The sequence below is a fragment of the Tachysurus fulvidraco genome, chromosome 14, assembly GCF_022655615.1.
Source record: "Tachysurus fulvidraco isolate hzauxx_2018 chromosome 14, HZAU_PFXX_2.0, whole genome shotgun sequence".
NCBI lineage: Eukaryota > Metazoa > Chordata > Actinopteri > Siluriformes > Bagridae > Tachysurus > Tachysurus fulvidraco.
This window is the reverse complement of record NC_062531.1, coordinates 11862990-11884473: the sequence shown is the minus strand read 5'-3', so window position 1 is coordinate 11884473 and position 21484 is coordinate 11862990. Positions and strand designations below refer to the sequence as shown.

General features: G+C 37.0%; 2 protein-coding genes across 4 annotated transcripts; both read left to right on the top strand.

Annotated features, from left to right (window-relative positions):
- The first annotated feature begins 1153 nt into the window (after window positions 1-1153).
- On the top strand, window positions 1154-14757 carry ppardb (peroxisome proliferator-activated receptor delta b). Of its 2 annotated transcripts, XM_047799783.1 has the most exons (9): window positions 1165-1617; window positions 2350-2393; window positions 8664-9069; window positions 10027-10178; window positions 10992-11130; window positions 11488-11690; window positions 11907-12110; window positions 12286-12529; window positions 12943-14757. In XM_047799783.1, exons 3-9 carry the CDS (start codon window positions 8730-8732, stop codon window positions 13188-13190), a joined length of 1530 nt encoding a protein of 509 aa, XP_047655739.1. In that variant the 5' UTR covers window positions 1165-1617; window positions 2350-2393; window positions 8664-8729; the 3' UTR covers window positions 13191-14757. The 2 variants fall into 2 exon arrangements, with proteins under 2 accessions (XP_027022854.2, XP_047655739.1); XM_027167053.2 differs by lacking the exon at window positions 2350-2393 and having other exon boundaries at window positions 1154-1617.
- A 1290-nt stretch (window positions 14758-16047) lies between these two features.
- mkrn4 (makorin, ring finger protein, 4) lies at window positions 16048-21027 on the top strand. Of its 2 annotated transcripts, none has more exons than XM_027167493.2 (8): window positions 16048-16204; window positions 17313-17441; window positions 17542-17825; window positions 17927-18057; window positions 19000-19214; window positions 19298-19408; window positions 19847-19964; window positions 20107-21027. In XM_027167493.2, the coding sequence occupies exons 1-8, from the start codon at window positions 16152-16154 to the stop codon at window positions 20224-20226; spliced, it is 1161 nt and encodes a 386-aa protein (XP_027023294.1). In that variant the 5' UTR covers window positions 16048-16151; the 3' UTR covers window positions 20227-21027. The 2 variants fall into 2 exon arrangements, with proteins under 2 accessions (XP_027023294.1, XP_027023295.1); XM_027167494.2 differs by lacking the exon at window positions 16048-16204 and adding an exon at window positions 16815-16837.
- The last annotated feature ends 457 nt before the right edge of the window (window positions 21028-21484 follow it).

Here is a 21484-nt window from a genome sequence, read left to right as displayed (position 1 = left end):
TCAGTAAAGTATTAAAATGTACCAAGAAACCAAGAAACAAGGATATACTGTATATGTATCTGATATTTATGTGTTTGTTCTGATAAATAATTGTATTGTAGTGTGTGATGTAAACATACACTATACATGCTCCACTTCTCCAATTAAAACTGTAATTGCGATAAATAGTAATAATCAAAACAAACAAACAAAAAATGTGTGAGACTTAAAATAATAAAGTATACCTATGAGTAATATATGATATTTAGAGACTAAACTAAGAACAAGCATTTAAAAAAACAAAACCAAAAAAAAACAAGCATTTAAATGTGTAAATGTAATAACACTGAGTTGTGTTTATATGTGTGGATTCCTTATGCCTTTTTGCCTACACCATGTCTCATTAAAGTGAAGAAAAACAAAAGGGGAAAGGGTTTTTAAATAAAGTTTCAGTCTTACAGTGTTGGTCGTTATCAAGTCAATTGGTCAATAATGTACCAGGGTCAAAATTTAAACAGATAAATTACTATTGTATTCAATTCCCCCAGTACAATGTAAATACATTTACTTTGTTTTTACTCGTTAACTCTGTGTAGTCTTCTTAACTTTATAGGTTCCTTATAGGGACATCTCCATTTGCTACCTTTATTTAATGAGTTATCTTACATGTATATACAAACATTTAATTAGAATAAATCAAAATAGCAAATACGGTAAGGCAGCGAAATACAAAATAGCAAAAACAGTAAGTCAGGGGCGACACCATGCGGTGACCTAAAACAATACAAGAATCCTCATCCTTCACATGTGCCAAGTATGACCCAAAAAACAAGCACCAAAACCAAATACCATAGGCAGTAGAGTCTGGGGTCTAGATCTACACCACACGTGGTCGTATTATCATTCTGTATAAATAGGTACACAGGACCAACAAGCACTGCAGTGTAATCTTGTTTTATATAGTAATACATAAAGCACAGATGGAGTGCATGCATGCAAGCAGAGACCTAATACAGCTGTGTATTGTGTACTACAAGCACGTGTGCTGAATTATTTTAAATAGAAGTCTTTTCATGATGAAATAATAACATGGTGTATTAAATCTACCACTACTATATATTATACTAGTACTAGTGCTAGTACTACTACTACTAATAATAATAGGTTATGTACGTCATTAGGCCACGCCCAGTCTCCGTCACGCCACGGTTGACGCACTGTGTGTGGTTTTGCTGTCAATCCTGTGAGCGATCAAAGCGAGATTTAACCAAAGTTTACTCGGATACTTTGTCAGCGGTTGTTAGCTCCCACTCTCAGACAGAATGTCAACTCGAACAGCATAAATAACAACGGAAGTGTGTTATTATCTATATGTCAGTAAGTTTTGTACCTCAGAAAGGACACGCGCATTAGCTTTAGCTAGCTAGCAGCTGGTAAGAAAACAAATCGGATATTACGAACTGAAGCGATGTAATGGTCAAGCAGAAAAAATACAACTTAAACATATTCTCTGGTCATGCGACCGCTACGTGTAAACGAACGCTGTTTGGAAATAGTTGATATCTACAGTGAAGAAGTTGGACACTTATCCTTCGTCCTGGGAACCTTAAACAAGACCAAACACAGCAGGAACAGCAGGTAGGACCGCTGATGACTAACCACGTATATGTTTGTGTTGTTCAGACAAGTTAGAAAACAAAACTTTTGGGCACCTTGATCACTAGTAAGTTGTGTAGTTCAAGCTTTAGACATCTTGGTTTAGTAATCCATGGCACACTTAAGTGTTCTGTCAGTGTGTTTTGGACCATACAGAGCTAGCTGGGCTGCTAGCTAGCTAGTGAGTGAAGTTATTTTTCTGTGCTTGTTTGCGGTTTTCTCCTGGCAGACGCTTAGGAAGCAATATTAGCTAGTCCTGCTTTGTGTATGAAGGTTGCTTAAGTGTACTAGAATAAACAAAAAACTTATCTGGCAAAACAGCTGCTTCGCAGAACTATATAAGTCAATGTTTACCCGAATTTAACAGCACAAAGTCAGGACTGCTAGCTAGTGAAAGGCTTCTTCAGTGCTTGCGACACTTGAGCAACGTGATCAACAACAATGTGACAGAATCGTCATTGATTTTTTTGTAAATATTGTGGCAAGGTTTTGTGGCAGTGTATCTGTGTCAGGTTGCAGCAGACATAAAGTGTTTTATTTAAACGTTTTGGACTATATCCAGATAGGAAATGGAAGTAGGACTGCACCATATATTTATATACAGTGATACAGTGTAAACAGGAATGCAATATTCTTATGTTTTTTGTTTTTTTGTTTGTTTGTTTGTTTTTTCTTTAAATTGACCCTATACGTTATTTCATGTTGTTTACATAGTACAAGCTTAACCCAGGTATGCCAGGATATGGATATGTTTAAAGGTGAGCTGATCATTCTGACAGAATAAGTTAAAAAGGATAATTTTTAGATCTTTGCTGCTGTGTATGATGGTGATATCTCCAGCTCAGGGGGTCATCAGGGGTCATCAACTCTCAGACAGCAGCTACATGCAGACCCAGCAAAGCATAAATAAAAAAAAGTGGCAGAGCCAATCAACATACTTATTTCTAACAATGCTGTTTTTGTTCTTTTTCCTCAGTATATTATCCCTTTCATGTTTACACACACAATGGGTTTTCACTCTGTATTTGTAAATGTGAACAAAAAGCATGAAAAGATGTTTAAAACCGAATTACTAGAGAAAAAAGTATTCAGTATGTACATTGTTTTAAAAAAATCACCTGTTTTCTTTATTAGAGATGTTCCATTAAGGAGCTTTCTAGAGTGCAATATTATTAAACAACAATGGAATGGGGGGAAGCCACAGAGCCATAACAAAGAGTTTAACCATCCATATTTCTCAGATAATATGCAGGTGGACAGTTTAAGGAACCACAACAAATGCTTCACTTACAGATATGCCATGTTAGATTTCACAACATTCTCTTATAATGATGATAACCAAGGTACAAGGGAAACAGCAGTCACTCGAAATGAGTTGAAGCGTGACCTGAAAGCAGCAGGAAGTAGAAAGCAGCAGGTTTCAAAGTTACATAGAACTGCACTACAATACCCGGCACCATGCAAAAGACAGCTGCTAATAAAATAGAAGCACATCAACAATTTCTTCTGATTAGACAAAACAGAAAAATAGAATTGTCAGCAATTCACTTAATCTTTAAGGAAAGAAGGTTTACAGTGATTATCCCAAGAACACCAAACCCACAGTGGAATACAGAGTTGAGAGCATCATGATATGGGGCTGCTTCAGTCTGTATTCTTCAACAACAAAAAAGCCACAGAAAGCCCCCTCAACTTGTAATATCCACCTGTTAACTTTCAGTATTTTTCACAACTATGAGATTCATACTTATTTATTGGATTAATGGTAAATCAATATGGACTTGTGGCCATAAACCTTTAAATGAGTATTAAGATAGTAGTGGCTTTAGCACAATTGATGTACAGACAGTACTTGGTTGAAACAACGTTAGAGTAACTCATATAACTAACAACTGGCTAGCTGGTCAAAAATGCAGCTTTTCATGAGCTTTATATGCCAAATATCTCACCATCCATCAAACTGAATTTAGGAAGAATATGGTAAGACAGTTGGTCCAGCCAGTCAATGGACTTAAATCCCATAAAAGATTACCAGATAGTTTTGAAATGGACTGGCCATTAGAGGGACCCTTATAACTTTGGGGAATTGATTTGAATTCGATTTTCAAAGAAGAATGAACAAAAACTAAAACACAGTGCAGCAAAATGCTCATTTCTTCTTACCATAGATTTTTTTGAAACTATGTAACAAGTACTTTGTGGTCATTTGTGGTGTATAAATACATTTTCTCTTTCAATGTTATTCTTTAAAATAGTTCAGCAAGTCTATTTCCAAGACATGAACCTTTGCAGCTTACAGTATGTAGCAGATCCAGTGCTGCAGTTTTTCCACTCACACTATATTATATAACTGAAGGCGATTCAACAAAGCAGCCTGCATTTCTCCATGTTTCTCAACAGTAAACGTTGTAGCTAGGGGTGTTATAGATTAAAATGATCACAGTATGATAGGCTTGTGTAAATATATCATAGTGTCTATTGGCCATATAAAAACATTCAAGCTGGTAGTGAAAAATAAAAGGAAATGTTATGAAGTTTTTGTACAAAAGTCTGTTTCTTTGTTAATGTACGGACACATCTATAGTAATCATGATCGGTTCGCATCAAATAAGCAAATTAAACTAAAAATTCCATATATAACTTCTAGCATTTAACCTTCACCTAGATGTTTCTATGCATATGTCCCAATGTCCTTTACTTTCCATCCACTGGATATGGATAGCATGGTAAAGCATGAAGCATACAGTATGTGTGCCGATAAATATACATAGCATTGAGTCTGTTCCTATTTATGAGCCTGTGTATTAATACTCATTGAAAGAGTTACATGTATAACTGTGTAAAAACAGCAGCACAGCTAAACTTACCACAGCATATATACAGGTGTTGGGTTGATGCATGCTCATGCATTATTGCTTCTGAAATGAAACATACTTCATTAAGTTTAGAAAGTAGAAATAAATTGTACAAGATACTTTACGTAGGTCAAGCTTAAAGAAAAAAAAAAAATACAGCAACTAAACAGTCAGGATACTAGAAATCATCAGTCACTGGATGATTTATTATTGCAATTTCAGATTTAAGATGAGACTAGCAGTGTACAAGCAGATTGACGTTTGACTTTCTGGCTTTATTTATACGTTTGCTTAGAAGATATAATTGTGTTCGAGGTGAGATCAGAAAACATAACACTCTACAAAGGATAAAATAAGCTCTTCTATATTTCTTCCAGATTGTAACAAAAACATTTAAACTAAAGCATACCAAGATGAGTGTGCATATTAGGGTATTATGGTATAATATATTAATTTTAGTTATTAAGTGTAATGAAGTTAAGGCATCCTGAAAGATGAGGGTGGAAAAAGTACTGCGGCACTGTCTTAAATGAAACTCTGAAGAAAGGTCAAAACAATAAAACGACTTGGTACAAATGTCTTTCATCCTTACCAGGGGTTATTTATGTGCTCTGTTTGTGTGGGTGATTGTCCTTCAACACACTTCAGTACAGTTAGTAGTATGACTGGTTACTGACAAGTCTGAACAGATGCTCTTACTATACATTTAATCTGTCTGTACCACTCTACACATTTTCTTATTCAATAGGCTACAAACCTAAATAAATTGGAATTCCCAGTATGTTCATTACTCAGACACACATTCTTTCAAGACGGCTCAATAATCTTCTTATCTGAAAATTCCATGGATTAAATTGGTCTCAATCTGGTTTCGGCTTCCATTCTTTTCGTGTCTATTCTGTGTTATTTCTGTACTCTATAGCTGCTGTACTTGAATTGAGTTGTTTGAATTTAGTTTTGGAGCTATCACATTTCCATAAAGGAATTGTAATCATAAAGGGCAAATCTACAGCTTAGGCATGGGTTCATTCATTTGTTCAACATAATATAAATGAAATTGATCAATTCTTACACTTCATTAAATATGTAAGTTTAGTTTAGTTTTAGCAAGCATAAATTTTGGATTTGTTTGCTTTAAGTTTAAGAAGTGTGGCGGCTATAAGTGCAGGAGCTTTTATTTCATATCTGAATAACAGGCATTTTGTTAACAAACAGCAATATCAAGCTAGGCTGCGGAGCTGCTGGCGCTTATGAGGTCTGTGGTGAAATACAGATTAACTGGACAGTCTTCAAAAGGAGGATTAATTAGAAAACCCAAGTATTTCAATGATTTGCCCAGAAACAAACAAGCTATTATTCCCTATTATTCCATTAGTTAGATTTGACATGGGGTCACCATTCACCCTGACCATAAAACGCTTCAACACCTTGAACAAATAATAATCTATTTAAAAACAAATTCTTTTTAATGGAATTGGAAACTGTGGGCCAAAAAATAATCAAGCTATGGTTAACTAGAATTATGTGAGATATTAACTGGAATTGTTGTGACATATGATTATACAATAAAATGTTAAAGTTACATGTGAAACAAAAATCTTTTGCAAAATACAGAATTATAGCTCTTCATTGTCTTGGCTACTCTATTTCTGTTGTTTATTGCAACACCTCTCTGGACTAAAAGGTGGGAGGAAAAACCAGTCTGGTTACATGTTCCTAAATGCTCTCACACTTTTTCATTAAATGGTTGAATGTGTCTAAACGTATTCTACAGCTACTGAATACTGAAGTAAACACCTTTGACTTGAAACTGGGGGAACTGTTCTACCCTAAAATTGGGGATCTCTAAAGCGCTTTGCTTTCTACACCATGACTATCAAAAGTCAAGAAAAGTTAACATGGCCTGTTTATTGGCCTGGACGAATTGGGCTATATTTGCCCATATAAGACATGCATATATTTACAGTAATACGTTACTTACAGTTATTTATTTGCCAGTAGAGACTATAGAGATTTGTATTTTGGTCAATTTCACAGCTCAAATACTATACAGACAGAATGGGTGACTCCCTTAATTCATAAAAACTGGATGGCAGAACGTTTTGTGCTATACTTTGTTGTCTCTCACATCTTTGTTTTCTGCATCACAAGAGTTTCATTTGTGAGATAATGAAGTAATGAAAGTGTTGTGACCAAAAACGCTCAAATAAAAATTTTCACAAACTAAAATATGTTTGTATACTATATTGATTGGAGGTTGTAACAATACTTTAGTATTCCACAATCTGTGGAAATGGCACAGTGAGTGAATTCTTACACATGGCACTGTGTGTGTATATATACACATACACACAGTTGTGCTCAAAAGTTTACATACCTTGGGGGAATTTTCAATATGTGTAAAATGTTTGTAAAGAAAACAGGAGTGAGAAGACAAAACTAAATTTTATTTCTCATAAGAATCAAGTTAATATGTAAGACATAACAGAATGACACAATCAAACAAAACATAACAAAAAAGAAAATAAGGAGGTAATCCCTGTTCAAATGTTTGCATACCTTTAGTTATTAATATTGTGTGTTGCCCCCTTTAGCATCAATGATGGCACGCAGTCTTTTGTAATAGTTATGCATGAAATCCTTCATTCCCTCAGGTGGTATAGCTGCTAATTCTTCTTGGCAAAATGCCTCCAATTCCTGTAAATTCTTTGTTTGTTTTGCACAAACTGCACATTTGAGATCTCTCCAAAGTGGCTCAATGATTTTGAGGTCAGGAGGCTGTGATGGTCACTCCAGAACCTTCAACTTTTTCTGCTGAAGCCATTGGAGGGTCAATCTTGCCTTGTGCTTTGGATCATTGTCATGTTGGAACATCCAAGAGTGTCCCATGCCTAGCATTCATGCTGTCTAATACAAACTGGCTGCCAGTATTTTCTCATAACATGCTGCATTCATCTTGCCATCAATTTGAACTTTCCCGAGCCACTGGAGCTCACACAGCCCCAAAACATAAGAAATCCACCACCATGCTCCTTGTTGTCTCCTCTACAAACATAGAGTTTATGGTTGTGACTATAAAGTTCAGTTTTGGACTCATCACTCTGACTGACAGCTCCATAAGCTGTGAGATTTGTCTCTGTGCTGTCTGGCGTACTGACGGCAGGCCTTTTTGTGGCATAGGTGTAGTAATGGCTTTCACCATGCAAGTCATTTGTGTTCAAGTAAATCTTTATTGTGCTCCTTGCAACAACAGCAGCACTTTTTTCCAGAGCAGCCTGTATTTCTCTCAAAGTTTTTTGTGGGTTTTTCTTTGTGTCCCAAACTATTCTTCTGGCAGTAGTGGGTGAAATATTTCTTGGTCTCCCTGACCGTGGCTTAGTATCAACAGAACCTCTTATTTTCCACCTTTTTATCAGTTTGTACAGTACTGACTTGCATTTTCAAGTGTTGAGAGGTCTTCCCCTTGGTGCCGTTTCCAGCCAAGTCAGTGCATCACCTCATGAACTGAGAAACTCACTGACACAAACAGACACTAATTACAATTACAATTAATTAATGACTTCACATGACCACTATCCTGAAATAAGAAAAAAATCTTTTGCATTATCAGTCATATTTTCCAAATAAATGTTAAACATTTCTTTCAAGGTATGAAAGTGTTTGAGCACAACTGTAGAAATATAAATAGTGTTATATATTACTTTATATAACCATCTGTAACCATCTGGTGTAATGGTTATGACATTGGACTCTAACCACAAAAACCCAAGTTCTATTCCCTCTCATGGCTGCATAATGAAATGGAAAAATTCTTTGTGGGATGTGGTAGCTTAGTGGTTAAGGTGTTGGGCTACTGATAGGAAGGTCATGGGTTCGAACCCCAAGTCCACCAAGCTGCCACTGCTGGGTCCCTGAGCAAGGCCCTTAACCCTCAGTTGCTCATTTGTAAGTCACTCTGAATAAGGGTGTCTGCTAAATGCCGTAAATGTATACGGTTGTGGGCATGTAATTATCAGGTAATATTATGTGGGATAAAAGAATATTACAGCATTGACTATGTCATTAAATTATAATTATTTAAGTATGCATGTTGTGTATTTCTTATGAAACAAATCATCTGATTATGTATTACATGATATTAACAGCAGTCCCTTACATTTCCCATCTCCGTAGCAGGGAAGCCGTAATAGCTGCATGATGGAGTGATGCAAACTTGAGCTGGCAGGCTGACGAAGTGCCATGGAGGGAGTCGAGCGAGAAGCTTCTATGGGGAAGAGTGGCAGTCTGGCAGAGCTGACTGTCGTGCAGAGCGTTGTAGCTTTGGATGAGCTTACCGAAGATGAAAGGTCACCACAGCCTGACCTCAACTTTCCTCACATTACTGAGGACACAACATGGTTAATGGTTCAGGAAGGAGAATCAAACCCCTTTGAGCTGCAAAGTCTCGGCTCTGCCTCGGGTGAGGAAGGGGAAAGTAAAGAGGCCATGGACAATCTATGTGTTCAGAATGGGGAGGAAGCTGAAAAGGATAAACCACAGAACAACAGCAGTACTACAATAACAACCAGCACATGTCCAGGTAAATAAGTGTCAGTTACGTGTATATTAAACAAAGAATTGTTTTGTTTTCTGATTATTTTGTTTATTTGCAGCCGTGTACTCTTATTCAAACATGTTATGTAAGAAAACATTCCCAAACTTTGCTATTGACATAACCCTCCAGTGACCAGGTTTAATTATTTATATACTCCAAATCAGTGTTAAGATTTTATGTGCAGTTACAGCTGAAGCAGCTGGCTCTTTTTTACATGGCTCTTTCCCGGGTTATTTTCTTGTTAGGACAGCATTAGGAAACAAAGTCTTAGCTTTGCATCGGTTATTATACTAGAATTTCTTTACAACTCCCAAACAATTAAAGAGCCACCACTTTGCTTCTGCAACAGTGGATTTAATTTACATACTGAACTAAACAAACAAAAAAAAGGGTAAAACTGAAGTCAACACCCCATAGAAGTTTTTGCCACTGGTTGACAAGTGCATGCCTTATGGTCTTTTGCATACTGTAACCTCTTCTGTTTGCTCTCTCGTGAGAAAAAATTCTTACGGAGCATTTGTTAAAAAAAATCTTTTAAGAGACAAAGCTGGACAAAGTGCAAGATGACATTTACAGATGCCCAATCACAAGATTTCTTAGGGAAGGGATTATTTATTGGCTGAAGGCTACTACTTTTACCTAAACTAGATATTGCCCACAACAAAATGCCAGATTAGTTGTCACCATCCAGTATATGCATGTTTGTTAAATCTAACTACTTCCACAACTGATTTGACTGAAATATTATGTCGCTTTGTTTCATGTATGCCTTGTATATAGTATACAATATGATGAATAGCTAGGTTTTGTATGTTTGTTCATGCAAATAATGAAATACTGCTTGAATAGCATCAATATCCTTTTTTATAAGCGCTATTCCTAGTTTTCACTGTAACTTTATTTTCACATTATTTATCACATTATTTTCTCATTGTGTCTCAGAGCCACTTCAGAGCTCCACTCTCTCGTTGTCTGATCATTTAAAGTTGGGTCGAGATGAGTCCGAAGGTACGGGACTAAACGTGGAATGCAAGATATGTGGGGACAAAGCTTCAGGGTTCCACTACGGCGTGCATGCCTGTGAGGGCTGCAAGGTACCTGTTCGATTTTTCTGCTACTTACATGCGTGGAATGTGTGAACACCTTCTGCGCTCCGATTTTGTTGTAACAAAAGGATGATAATGTCCCAAAAGCTGAAAGGGTGAAAGGAATGTAAAACATCTGAAATTTTAGCTTTTATTTTACCTACGTACTGCTTGAGTCGGAAAAAGTTTTCATCTTATCCGGTCATAAGTGACCTCTCATTAAATGCATATACAACGATAACGAAGAAAAATAAAACTAAAGAAAATAGCAAACGCTGGTGTGTCTGGAGAGTTAGTGTAGATAATAAAGTACAGCTTGTGATAATGATAGCTAATACAATACCTGGTTCATAAAAATATACAACCAACAACCAGAATCATATACTACTATAAGATGTGTTGCTACATCCCTACAAACACAACTGAATTGAGGCTCATTAATGTGGATGCAGTGCTGAAGTCCATGCAAGAGTGCTGATAAATTAACATACTGTGTTTTATATGCCATTTTTGAGGGCAGAACTTACTTACAAAAATCTTTTTAGGTTTGATATTTATCATCATTGGCTCCTGAAACAGCTATGGTGACTAGCTAATAAATCTACAGTATGGCAGTAAATCTACAATCATGACCATATAAAAATGGTGTTTAAAAAAGTGAAAGAAAAAAAGAAGTGTAGAAATATACTTCCATATATTGTGCATAGCCAAATGTACAGTCTCCTCCAAAATAACTGAGCTGGCAAGATCGAAGAAATGTAACCTTTTAACAAGTATTCAGATTATATATGCTTACACTTAAAGGTTTATTTTTATTTCCAGGGGTTTTTCAGACGCACTATTCGTATGAAGCTAGAGTATGAACGCTGCGAACGGGCCTGTCGAATACAAAAAAAGAATCGCAATAAATGCCAGTACTGCCGCTTCCAGAAGTGTCTGTCTCTCGGCATGTCACATGATGGTGAGATTTCTACAGTCACATAAAAAAGCCAATAAAAATTCCAAGAAGTAATTTAAGTTTCAATACTGGATTTAATTTCTTATTTGGTTATAAGAGAAGCTGATTTAATATGATGATTTACTTTGTGGGAAACTTTGAACTCTTACCTATATTTTTGTTTTTACATAGTTTGCATAGTAGTGATTTTAACACTTCAACATAGGCTCTAAACAGTAAGCAAGTAAAAGGCAATACTAGTAAATGATGATTATTACTTTTTTATTTGTGTGATTTTCTGAGAATCCTTGTAGCCTATTTAATCTAATTTAGAAGTCTGGAAGTCAAAATCTAAATCTGTTAAATCCTGTAACTCCACAGCTATACGTTATGGCCGTATGCCAGAGGCAGAGAAGAAGAAGCTCGTGGCAGGACTGCTAGCAGGAGAGAAGAGTCTGCTAAACCCTGGAGGCTCTGATCTCAAAACTTTGGCAAAGCATGTCAACTCAGCCTACCAAAAAAACCTCAATATGACCAAGAAGAAGGCACGAAGCATCCTCACTGGAAAAACCAATTGTACCCCGGTAATTCTAGCTTTTGCCAAGACATTGAAAAAATGTTTTTGTTTGAAGCCAAAAATCAAAATCGCATCTCAGTCAAGAACAACCTTGTCTCATCATCCAAAGTAACATACCTGTTTATTTCATCTTATTGAAATATATAACGGATGAAGTTTGGAACCCTTTGGTTTTTTTTATTTATTTGTTTATTTATCAGCCTTTGCACATCTCTTTCTGCAGCCGTTTGTGATTCATGATATGGACTCATTGTGGCAAGCAGAGAATGGTTTAGTCTGGAACCAGCTGAATGGTGCTCCCCCAAACAAAGAAATCGGAGTGCATGTCTTCTACCGCTGCCAGTGCACTACAGTGGAAACTGTTCGAGAGCTCACAGAGTATGCCAAAAATATCCCTGGATTTGTAGAGCTCTTTCTTAATGATCAGGTATTAATGTAGTAGTATTCATTAACCTTGTTGTTTTGAGAACAAGATTCATTCCTTTTAAAGCCTCTGATGTTGTTATTATTCAGTGCTCCACTATTATATCAAGCTCATTAAATTGAGGAGATCCAGTCTTTATATTCTTTAAGCTTATTTGGCCCGTGTACTTCTCTCCTAGGTAACTTTGTTAAAGTATGGTGTCCATGAGGCCATTTTTGCAATGCTACCATCACTCATGAATAAAGATGGGCTCTTGGTAGCAAATGGGAAAGGCTTTGTGACCAGAGAGTTTCTGCGGAGCCTGCGCAAACCCTTCAGTGAAATTATGGAACCCAAGTTTGAATTTGCTGTGAAGTTTAATGCCCTAGAGCTGGACGATAGTGACCTGGCTCTTTTTGTTGCTGCCATCATACTGTGTGGAGGTGAGATATTAAGCACAGAAGCAATGTAGATGTATGATCGTGTGTAGTAGATATGCATCAAATATAGTTTAGATTTTTTTTTGTCCATGGATAGAGATTGTTATTTTGCTATAGAATCTGTTGTCTTCATCCAAATATAATGCCAATAGAAGTTCACTTCAAGTTTAGAAACTGATTGTGAGTTTGGCACTTTGTTATGCTATTATTTAATTTTGGTCAAATCAAAGGATATTGCTGAGATTAGATTGAGGGTTAATTAATTTAACTGATTTCAGCTCTGTGCAAGTGACAATAGTTACATTATCTGTGTCTAAAAATGCTGAAAAACCTTTCATGATGTGTACTTACTTCTTCACGTAACTGACTTTCTAGAAATGAAACCTCGTGTCTTTATAATCTGTCTCTCGATACAGACCGACCCGGCCTCATAAATGTGAAGCAGGTCGAGCAGATTCAAGACAGCATCCTTCAAGCTCTGGACCAGCATCTCCAGGCTCACCATCCAGAATCAGTCCACCTCTTCCCCAAACTGCTGCAGAAGATGGCTGACCTGAGACAGTTGGTCACAGAGAATGCTCAGCTGGTCCAGATGATTAAAAAGACTGAATCTGAGACCTCGCTCCATCCACTTCTACAAGAAATCTATAAAGACATGTATTAAGTCTTGTGACTTAGGACTTCCAAACTGAATTATGAGACATTATGCACACAGGCATCTACGGTGCTGCAGAAACCATAGAATTTTTATATTGGCATATATGGATTTTACAAATACTGTGTTTGAAAACTGACTTTTTTTTTCTTCAGGGCAGGGCTTTTTTCCCCAAGAAAGAAATCTTGATTTTTTTTGAAGGTCAACCTGTTTCCAGTTGGTGAAGAGCACATTTACATCACCCAGATTATAACAGTATTTTGATGAGATGTGTGTTATATAGACATCCTTTTTCCTTTAGTTTCTAATGAATTACTCTATAAATAAAAATAATTTGAGCAGTAATAACTATATCATTTTAACATATTTCAATGCTGCTGCACAGACCTACATCCAGATTTCATGGGACTTTTTACACTCTTTCTAATTCTCTTTATTAATTAATTAAGTAACATTTATCGATAAAGGCCAGTCCCATACTGTAACATCAGGAAGATGGGGAGAACTGTTTTGTTTGGTTGATTACTCAGGTTTTGAGTAACTGCCTGTCAGTCTTTTTTCCCCCCCTCTACAGTTATGTGCTTTACATTTGCTAAATGAATTAAATAGCCATGTGAAATTCACCACGAGCTTGAGATTTCCAGTCGATCTAATATGATCTTGGATGCATATGGACTATAAATATTTTGCTGAGTTAATTCATTTCTCCAGTACCATGTACTGTTTCACATGTTTGTCAGATATTGATTTAGGTATACTTAATGTAACTTTCATGATACAATTGGTTTTGTAAAGGAATAGTGTGTACTTTGAAACTAAATATTGATTTTTACCCCTCATAAGTAGAGCAATGCTGCAGTTTCAGATTAATTATATAGAAAGACCCATCACATGCAGTCATTTGTAAAAGAGCAGCGTATCACTAATTTAAAAATCAATAGTTTATAAGGACAAATACAGAAGAATGGACAAACACAAAGAAGACCATTATAAATTATAATTTTGTTTTTAATTGAGAGCTCACAATGTTAAAGTCACATTTTTGTGTATTCTTTTATTTACTCACCCTAACATACACATATATATGATATTAGTCTTTTAACAAACCCTAATCATGTCATGTGTCTTATGTATTGGCCCATACATAGTATCACCTAAAATTATTTAGAGCTTTTAGATATTAAACCTACTGATGAGAAACAGGTTGTAAATTACAGCTGATTTCATGTCTGTAGAATATTCCTTCTTTTTTTCCCCCTAGATTTTATCCATGTCCCATTTGTAGGCATTTGAGTTTTTACTGTGTGATAAAGTGATTACACTTGCTGCTGTAAAACCTGAAGAGCACAATATAAATGAACTGTAAACAATGGGATGTTTATCTGGTTATGTGAAATATTTTTTTAATATCTCTGTTGAATGCATACACACTTTTCACTCAGCTTCACTTCAAAGCCATGTTTTTCCTGCACCATTAAGATTCTTTTTTTCTCGTGATGATTCATGCCTTTTGATGTTTTGTTTGGTATTAATTTGCAATACCCAGTTGACACTAAATTAAAGCCAAATATCTTAATTCTTGTTGTTTTCAGTGACTTGTTCAACATGTTCACCTGATGTCCATAGACTTTTGAAAATAGGGTTGACTTGGTGTGTCACTCTGATGTACTTTAGGGATAATTGCCTAATTTTCATTGGTGTCTACATGAACAAATAATTATAAAATGCCAGTTGCAGTCAGTCGGCTTTATGATGTGCAAACAGCAGGTGAAAGGAAATAAGTTAGATTTTATTCTCATTTTAGTACCTTGACTAAATATTTTAGTTGCCCCAGTAAAATGTGCATTCAAATCGGATTAAAACAATATGTTAATTAATATAAGAGGAATATACTATTTAGTTGGTTGAACTGACACTTTAAATCTATATAATTATTCATTCATTTTCTACCCCTTATCCGAACTTCTCGGGTCACGGGGAGCCTGTGCCTATCTCAGGCGTCATCGGGCATCAAGGCAGGATACACCCTGGACAGAGTGCCAACCCATCGCATGGCACACACACACTACGGACAATTTTCCAGAGATGCCAATCAACCTACCATGCATGTCTTTGGACCGGGGGAGGAAACCGGAGTATCCAGAGGAAACCCCCGAGGCACGGGGAGAACATGCAAACTCCACACACACAAAGTGGAGGCGGGAATCGAACCCCCAACCCTGGAGGTGTGAGGAGAACATGCTAACCACTAAGCCAACGTGCCCCCTGTATACTTAAATGTTATTTTATTAAGCTTCAGGGTCAATTTAGAGAAGCATTTTTGATTTAGCAAAAGTAAAAGCTTATGACCACATGACGAATATTACTTTTCTTTTCACTGGTTATTGTTATCATTCCACTGGAAGCATCCTTGAATGTGGTGGATCTGGAACCTATTTCGGCAACACTAGGTATGAGGCAGGAACGTGTCCTGCTGGTTCAGCACAGGACACCAGGCGCACACACACACACTGGGTATATTATCATAACCAACCCATTTATCCATACTGCGAAAGCATGAACAGGAAATTCCCACAGCTAGAAACACAAGGCTCAAGGATCAAATGGAGGAAACTGAAGCCATGAGGTGGCCCACTGCACCAACATGTTGCCCAACAGCTCGTTTAATAGAGCTGTGTCCGTGTCATAGAATATGTTTAAAATGGCACACCCTAAATGTGACCTTCAATAGAAGTCCTTGTCAAAGTAATAAGTCTATGCTACCTACATTGGTAGAGTTCACTAGGCCCTACATTCTGCTGTCGTCATCGAGGTGGGCGTGTTTATTGTTTTGATTGGACCAATTATTTACAAGCTAAATTTAATTGGCTACAGACACGCCTTACAATTACATACATACATATATATATTTATACACACGTGCGGATTTCATTAGAGACGTAAACAACTAGGAGTACTTTAGGCTCTCAGATGGAGGAAATCACACAGGTGACGGAAGACCAAAGACGTAATGGGATTTGTAGGTAAGATATTCTTAAATTGTTAGTCTTACTAGCTGGGTTGTTTTTTGAACTTGTTTTTCAGTTTCTTTGTGAAAAGTGCTGGCAGTCGTGAGAAAAACGGGTCAAGTTTTCTCACGAATGGGATTGGCTAGAAGGAGCTGTGTGTAGAAAGCTGACCCTGTGTTGTAGGTGCAGCATAGACATTCGGGGGCAAACGTGAGTTTAACTCGGAAAGGCAGATTTGCAGGTATTGAAGTCTAAAGCCTTGTATAAAGATTTATTTTTTTATTTGTTATTTATTTCTTTTATGAAGTAAACTATATTGTAGCTGGCACATTTACATCACGCAGGTTAACCGTCTGTCTGTGGCATACAAACAGATTTCTATTTATTTAATTGAAGGTCGTTCACTTTAAACGACGACGTTACGCCTTTAAACTTAAACGACGCTGCTTGTTTCCAACTCCGCAGTTCAGTTAACGTTCGCTTATGTTTGTTTGTAAACAGTATATTCTGTTCGTCATCCTGCTGGAAACCTGCATTAGACATAACTAAACTTATTTCTGTTGGCCGGGTTTCCCCCAAATCTGCAAGCTGAACTAACATCTGCCTAAATTATTTGCCATAAATACATAATGAATGTTGTAACATGAGGTGAAAACTTGTATAAATCTTTTTTTAAAAAGGTTCCATCCCGGTTATTTGAAGCCGGTCACGTTTTTAAGTAGATTTACTTATTTGTCTTTTTGTATATTTAATCAGATTTAATAATCAGTGCTCTTGTCACCTTCTCAAGGATTTAGGCTGCATTTCTCCTGGAAAGTGACCTGTGTGTGGGTGACACTAGCACTGATTTTTTTTTTATATATATATGTGTGTGTGTGTGTGTGTGTGTGTGTGTGTGTGTGTATGTATATATGTGCGTGTATTGTACCTATTAAATCAAGGTAAAAAAAAAGGATTCATATGGAGACGTGTCCCTTTGAGGATACCATATCAGCAATATAAGTAATTGTCCTTTTTTCTGAGGTTGTAGGCTAAAAAAAACTTTTTAGATGCAAGTGCTTGTATATGTGCCGATGTTGAACTGCTGGAAACATTTGTTACCATGAAAGTATTTGTATTGCAGGCAGTTTGTAAATGGTGCATGCAGGTTGGGTCAGCACTGCTCTTATCTGCATGAATTTCCTGTAGTGCCTTCAGTTCAAGTGTGCAGGTACTTCCAAAAAGGAGGCTGCTGGTTTGGGGAAAACTGCAGGTGGGTTTGGCCTCAACTTCTATTAGTGCACTTAAGTCTCTGAATGTTTGGGGTTTTTTTTTTATTGTGTTTTTTCCCCTTATTTTGTTCTGGATTTCAGGTATCTTCATATTTCTGGTCCAGACAGTGGGTCTTCTGGTGCCAGGCGTGGTTCAGCACCTGTAGTCAATGCTTCTGCCTTGCCAGGTCATGTTTCAGCTAATCGGCGGGGTTCTGAGCCTTCACTTTACCCTGTGCTGGGTGCATACAGCTGGAGGCGACGAGGGTCTGAACCCTTGATCATGGGTTTAAGCTACCAGCATGCTTCTCAACGTCCAACTACAGATATTGCTGAGGAGGAAGAGAATGCTGTGTTGGAATCAGGGTCTATACTTCACCAGCAGGGTGAATTTAACTTTTAATCTGTAATCACAGTATATTCTACAGTTTAGCTTTTCCTGTGTCGTTCAGCTTTAGTACCAGAGAATGATACTTTTGTTCTGCAGAGAAGGGGTTAAAGCCACAGGAAAGTGCTGACTCAAGTTCCCATCGTTTACCCTGCGATATTGCAGATGACACAGCATCTAAAGCTGCATCAGAGGGTCAAGAGAGAACTGATTCTAAGACAGACCAGCAGGTGTTGTGTGTGGTTGTGGGTTTTTTTTTTGTTTTTTTTTTTTTTGGATTTTTTTTCTTCTTTCCTCCTCCCCCAAGGCCTGTAATGTTTAACTGAGTTTTAGATTCCTTTAGCAACTTATTCTTTCCAAAGTGCCTTGCAATTTTAGTTGTTTGCAACTGTTCCTCACTCATTTCAGCTCTGTAGCTCCAATCATTGCCGGGTAGACAAGCTGAAAAAACAGGATTGGTCAGCTCTCCACTAGTGTGTAAATCCTGACTGAGTTTTCCCTGAGTCTATCAACCAGTTCTTGCTTGCTGACTGGCATTTGCACATTTGTTTGGATCTTTTCTAAGTTAAATTAACAAGGTATTCAAGTTCTTTAATTATTAATGGATTATTTGTTTGCTTTGTCTGCATTTTAAATAGATTTTCTTTTAATTCTGTGGCTTATTAATTTGTCATGCCCTTTGGTCTTGAGTGCTGCATTACAAAGTAATTCCACTATGCTAGATCTTGCTGGCATGTAAACTGACCTCATGCACTGCATGATGACAGAACACTGTAACATGTAATGCACCTTTTAGAATAGTTTCACTGTTCTCTCTTTATCCAAAAGGTGAAGTATGGCAATTAAAGCAACCTCGGCTTGTGTCAAAGATTACCATTAGTTTGCCCTACCAAGGCACACACCCCCCCTTTTCCCTTTCTTAACTTTCTTTTGGTACATTTTTGCATTTGTTTCTAGTAAAGTTTTTTAGTGACGTGGCTAGTTCTACATTTATTTCCCAACTACTTGCCACTGACTCATTGTGTTAATAGAAATTATAATTTTATAAATACTTTTAATCAGTGCTGCCATGACCATATACTTAATTTTATCAGAAAAGATTTTAAATGTGACAACATTGCTTGTGCATAATGGCTAAAGCTTTACTGTCTTGGGGGGAAATCCATCTGCAGGAGAGTGGTGCAACAGCTTCGGTTGACCAGGGACAATCTGAGGCCTACAATCAAAGTAAAGATGTCGTCTGTGGTATTTGCATGGACAAAGTTTATGAAAAAAGCACTGTGCGTGAGAGACGCTTTGGAATCCTGCCCAACTGCAATCATGCCTTCTGTCTTGGCTGCATTATGACCTGGCGAAAGACCAAAGACTTTCAGGAAGAGGTCATAAAGTAAGCATGAAGCCTATTCTTTCATTTCAGTCAACAATGTTTTTCTTTCTATGAACTGATGTGTGAAATGTCTGGTTAAACAGAGCCTGTCCACAGTGTAGAGTGAAGTCCTCTTTTTACATTCCCAGTAAGTACTGGGTTTGTGAGGGTGAGCCAAAGGAAGCACTGATTGCTTCATTTAAAGACAAGAGCAGGTAAGATTTACAATACAAAAATGAATCTGATTGCTAGTCTTTCATGTTGCCTTTTCAGTATAATAAACTGCACTACTGTATATGGTTTAGTTATTGTGCTTTCCAGAGGGATGAGTTGTCTCTGGTTCTTTTCTCTACATTTTTCCATGCCTGCATGGATTTTCTCCAGATTTTCAGGTTTCCTGCCAGAAACATGGCTGTAGGTGATTTGGCTGTCATAATTTACTCTTGGGGTAAAATAAGCATGATCATGTGTGCATTGTAACCTGTGATGGGCCCCATACAAGGCGTATTCCTGTTTCAGGCACTGGATTCATGAAACTGACTAGTGTTTATTTTAAAGCAAATTTAAGACCTGCAACCAACCTTTAAAAGCACCAGGAGCAAGATGTGTATTGTTTAAAGTGACTTCTTCTGTGCTCTGCTTTAATCCCTCAGTAAAATAAAGTGCAATTTCTTCATGCGTCATGGATGCTGCCCTTTTGCATCAGAGTGCATCTTTAGCCATGAGTTACCACCTGGCCACAGACCTCAACGCAGATGTTTTAGACACAAGGTGGCTTCTATAGTAGCCTGTAACTGTGGCTATAATACTTTTGTTTTTATAATCATGGAATTACAAATCTGGTAATTTGATTATGGTCCTTGATTATGAATTTAGTAACCTTTTTTTTTTTTTCCTACCCATAACTATGCAGAGTGCTTTGGAGTTGCTGGAAGATATGGATAGTGAGGACCAGCGGCTTTTAAGCTACCTTATTGCCCTGACCCTTTTGGATGATGACGACTTTGATTTTGTCCAATTTGAGCTTGTTTGATGGAAGGGCAAAGATTTTTCATGTGTACAGGGTCTTGATGGTCATTAACTTGTAATTGATTTTGATGTGCCATTAACAGTCTCTGGGCATGACGTATATTCAGACCTCTTGCCACCTAATGCACTAAACTGCTTGAGGCATTGTATGTTAATCTTCAGTCTCCATCTGGCTTTTGATTTAAGAGTTTACTGACATTTTGTTTTCAATGAGATGGCATTTTGAAAGTAGCTCTAGTTTTTCTCCAAGTTGGGTCAAGTATTTTGTAGCTTTATAAAAAGGCTGGGGGAAAAAAATTGTCATACTTGAATTTAGTACTTGTTTACTTATGTACTGTTATTGGAATTGGAGTCATCTGTTTGTACATTTACTTCAAAAAAAGATTTTAATGATGCAAGTCTTTCAATTTTTATTTGTGTAAAACAGGCCATGGTGCTTACCTTCAATCTTGGATAGCTGGGTCCAGCATAATATGGTAGTTTGCACATTTGATTACCAGGTTTTTGTTGGATTGGGAACTCGAACCATGCTGGACATCAGGATCAGAGCTGGGCACCCCTAGGCTGAAATGTTCCACTTGAGCCATGGCTGTTATTCCTGTTAAACCAAACACTACTGACTACTTTTGTTTTTTTTCTGATCTTGCTTTAACCTGAAATTACTCGCGTTACTTGTTGACTGGCTTCGGGAAACTCTTTTGGTCAACACCATATACACCAAGACTTGGCATCAGGTTTTATCTTTTTATTAAGTGTTTGACTGGGGAGGGGGGGGAAAAGATAATAAAATGTTTGGTTTGCCTCATTTTGTTGTTTGGTCTGTGAAATTCAGCAGTTGTAATTTCTTGCAACATTTTTCTTCAATTTTTATTTGAATTGGACATGGTATTTGCCATAGTTCTGATAAAGTTTAATTATGGAGCTTACTGTTGCATTCTTTTAAAGAAGGAAAGATTACAGTATACTAAACTGAATAAATTTTAGTTGGGCTGTAGGATTCCCTTTAGACTGATCAATTTCCATAGGGTTTAAACAATAGCTGGAACCCCCAAGTAACTATCAGGGCAAATAATGTGTGTATTAAAAGTTTTTTGGTGTAATTTTTGGTTATAACCTCCAATATTTTAAGGGTCTTGATGTGTAGAAGGTGCTGCCTTTTTTTAAGGATACTACTGAATATTTAACAGTTAAACTAATATTTTCCTTAAATCAGCTTTGACTGTAGCTTGCCATATGAAACAAAGAATGGTCTGTTCTTTCCA

Coding starts and splice junctions, on each gene's coding strand:
- ppardb (XM_027167053.2), top strand. CDS start 8,730: ATGGAGGGAGTCGAGCGAGAAGCTTCTATGGGGAAGAGTGGCAGTCTG. Junction 11,131..11,487: donor TCTCGGCATGTCACATGATG/GTGAGATTTCTA, acceptor GTAACTCCACAG/CTATACGTTATGGCCGTATG. Junction 12,530..12,942: donor TGCCATCATACTGTGTGGAG/GTGAGATATTAA, acceptor CTCTCGATACAG/ACCGACCCGGCCTCATAAAT.
- mkrn4 (XM_027167493.2), top strand. CDS start 16,152: ATGGAGGAAATCACACAGGTGACGGAAGACCAAAGACGTAATGGGATT. Junction 17,442..17,541: donor TGGTTTGGGGAAAACTGCAG/GTGGGTTTGGCC, acceptor TCTGGATTTCAG/GTATCTTCATATTTCTGGTC. Junction 19,215..19,297: donor TTTCAGGAAGAGGTCATAAA/GTAAGCATGAAG, acceptor CTGGTTAAACAG/AGCCTGTCCACAGTGTAGAG.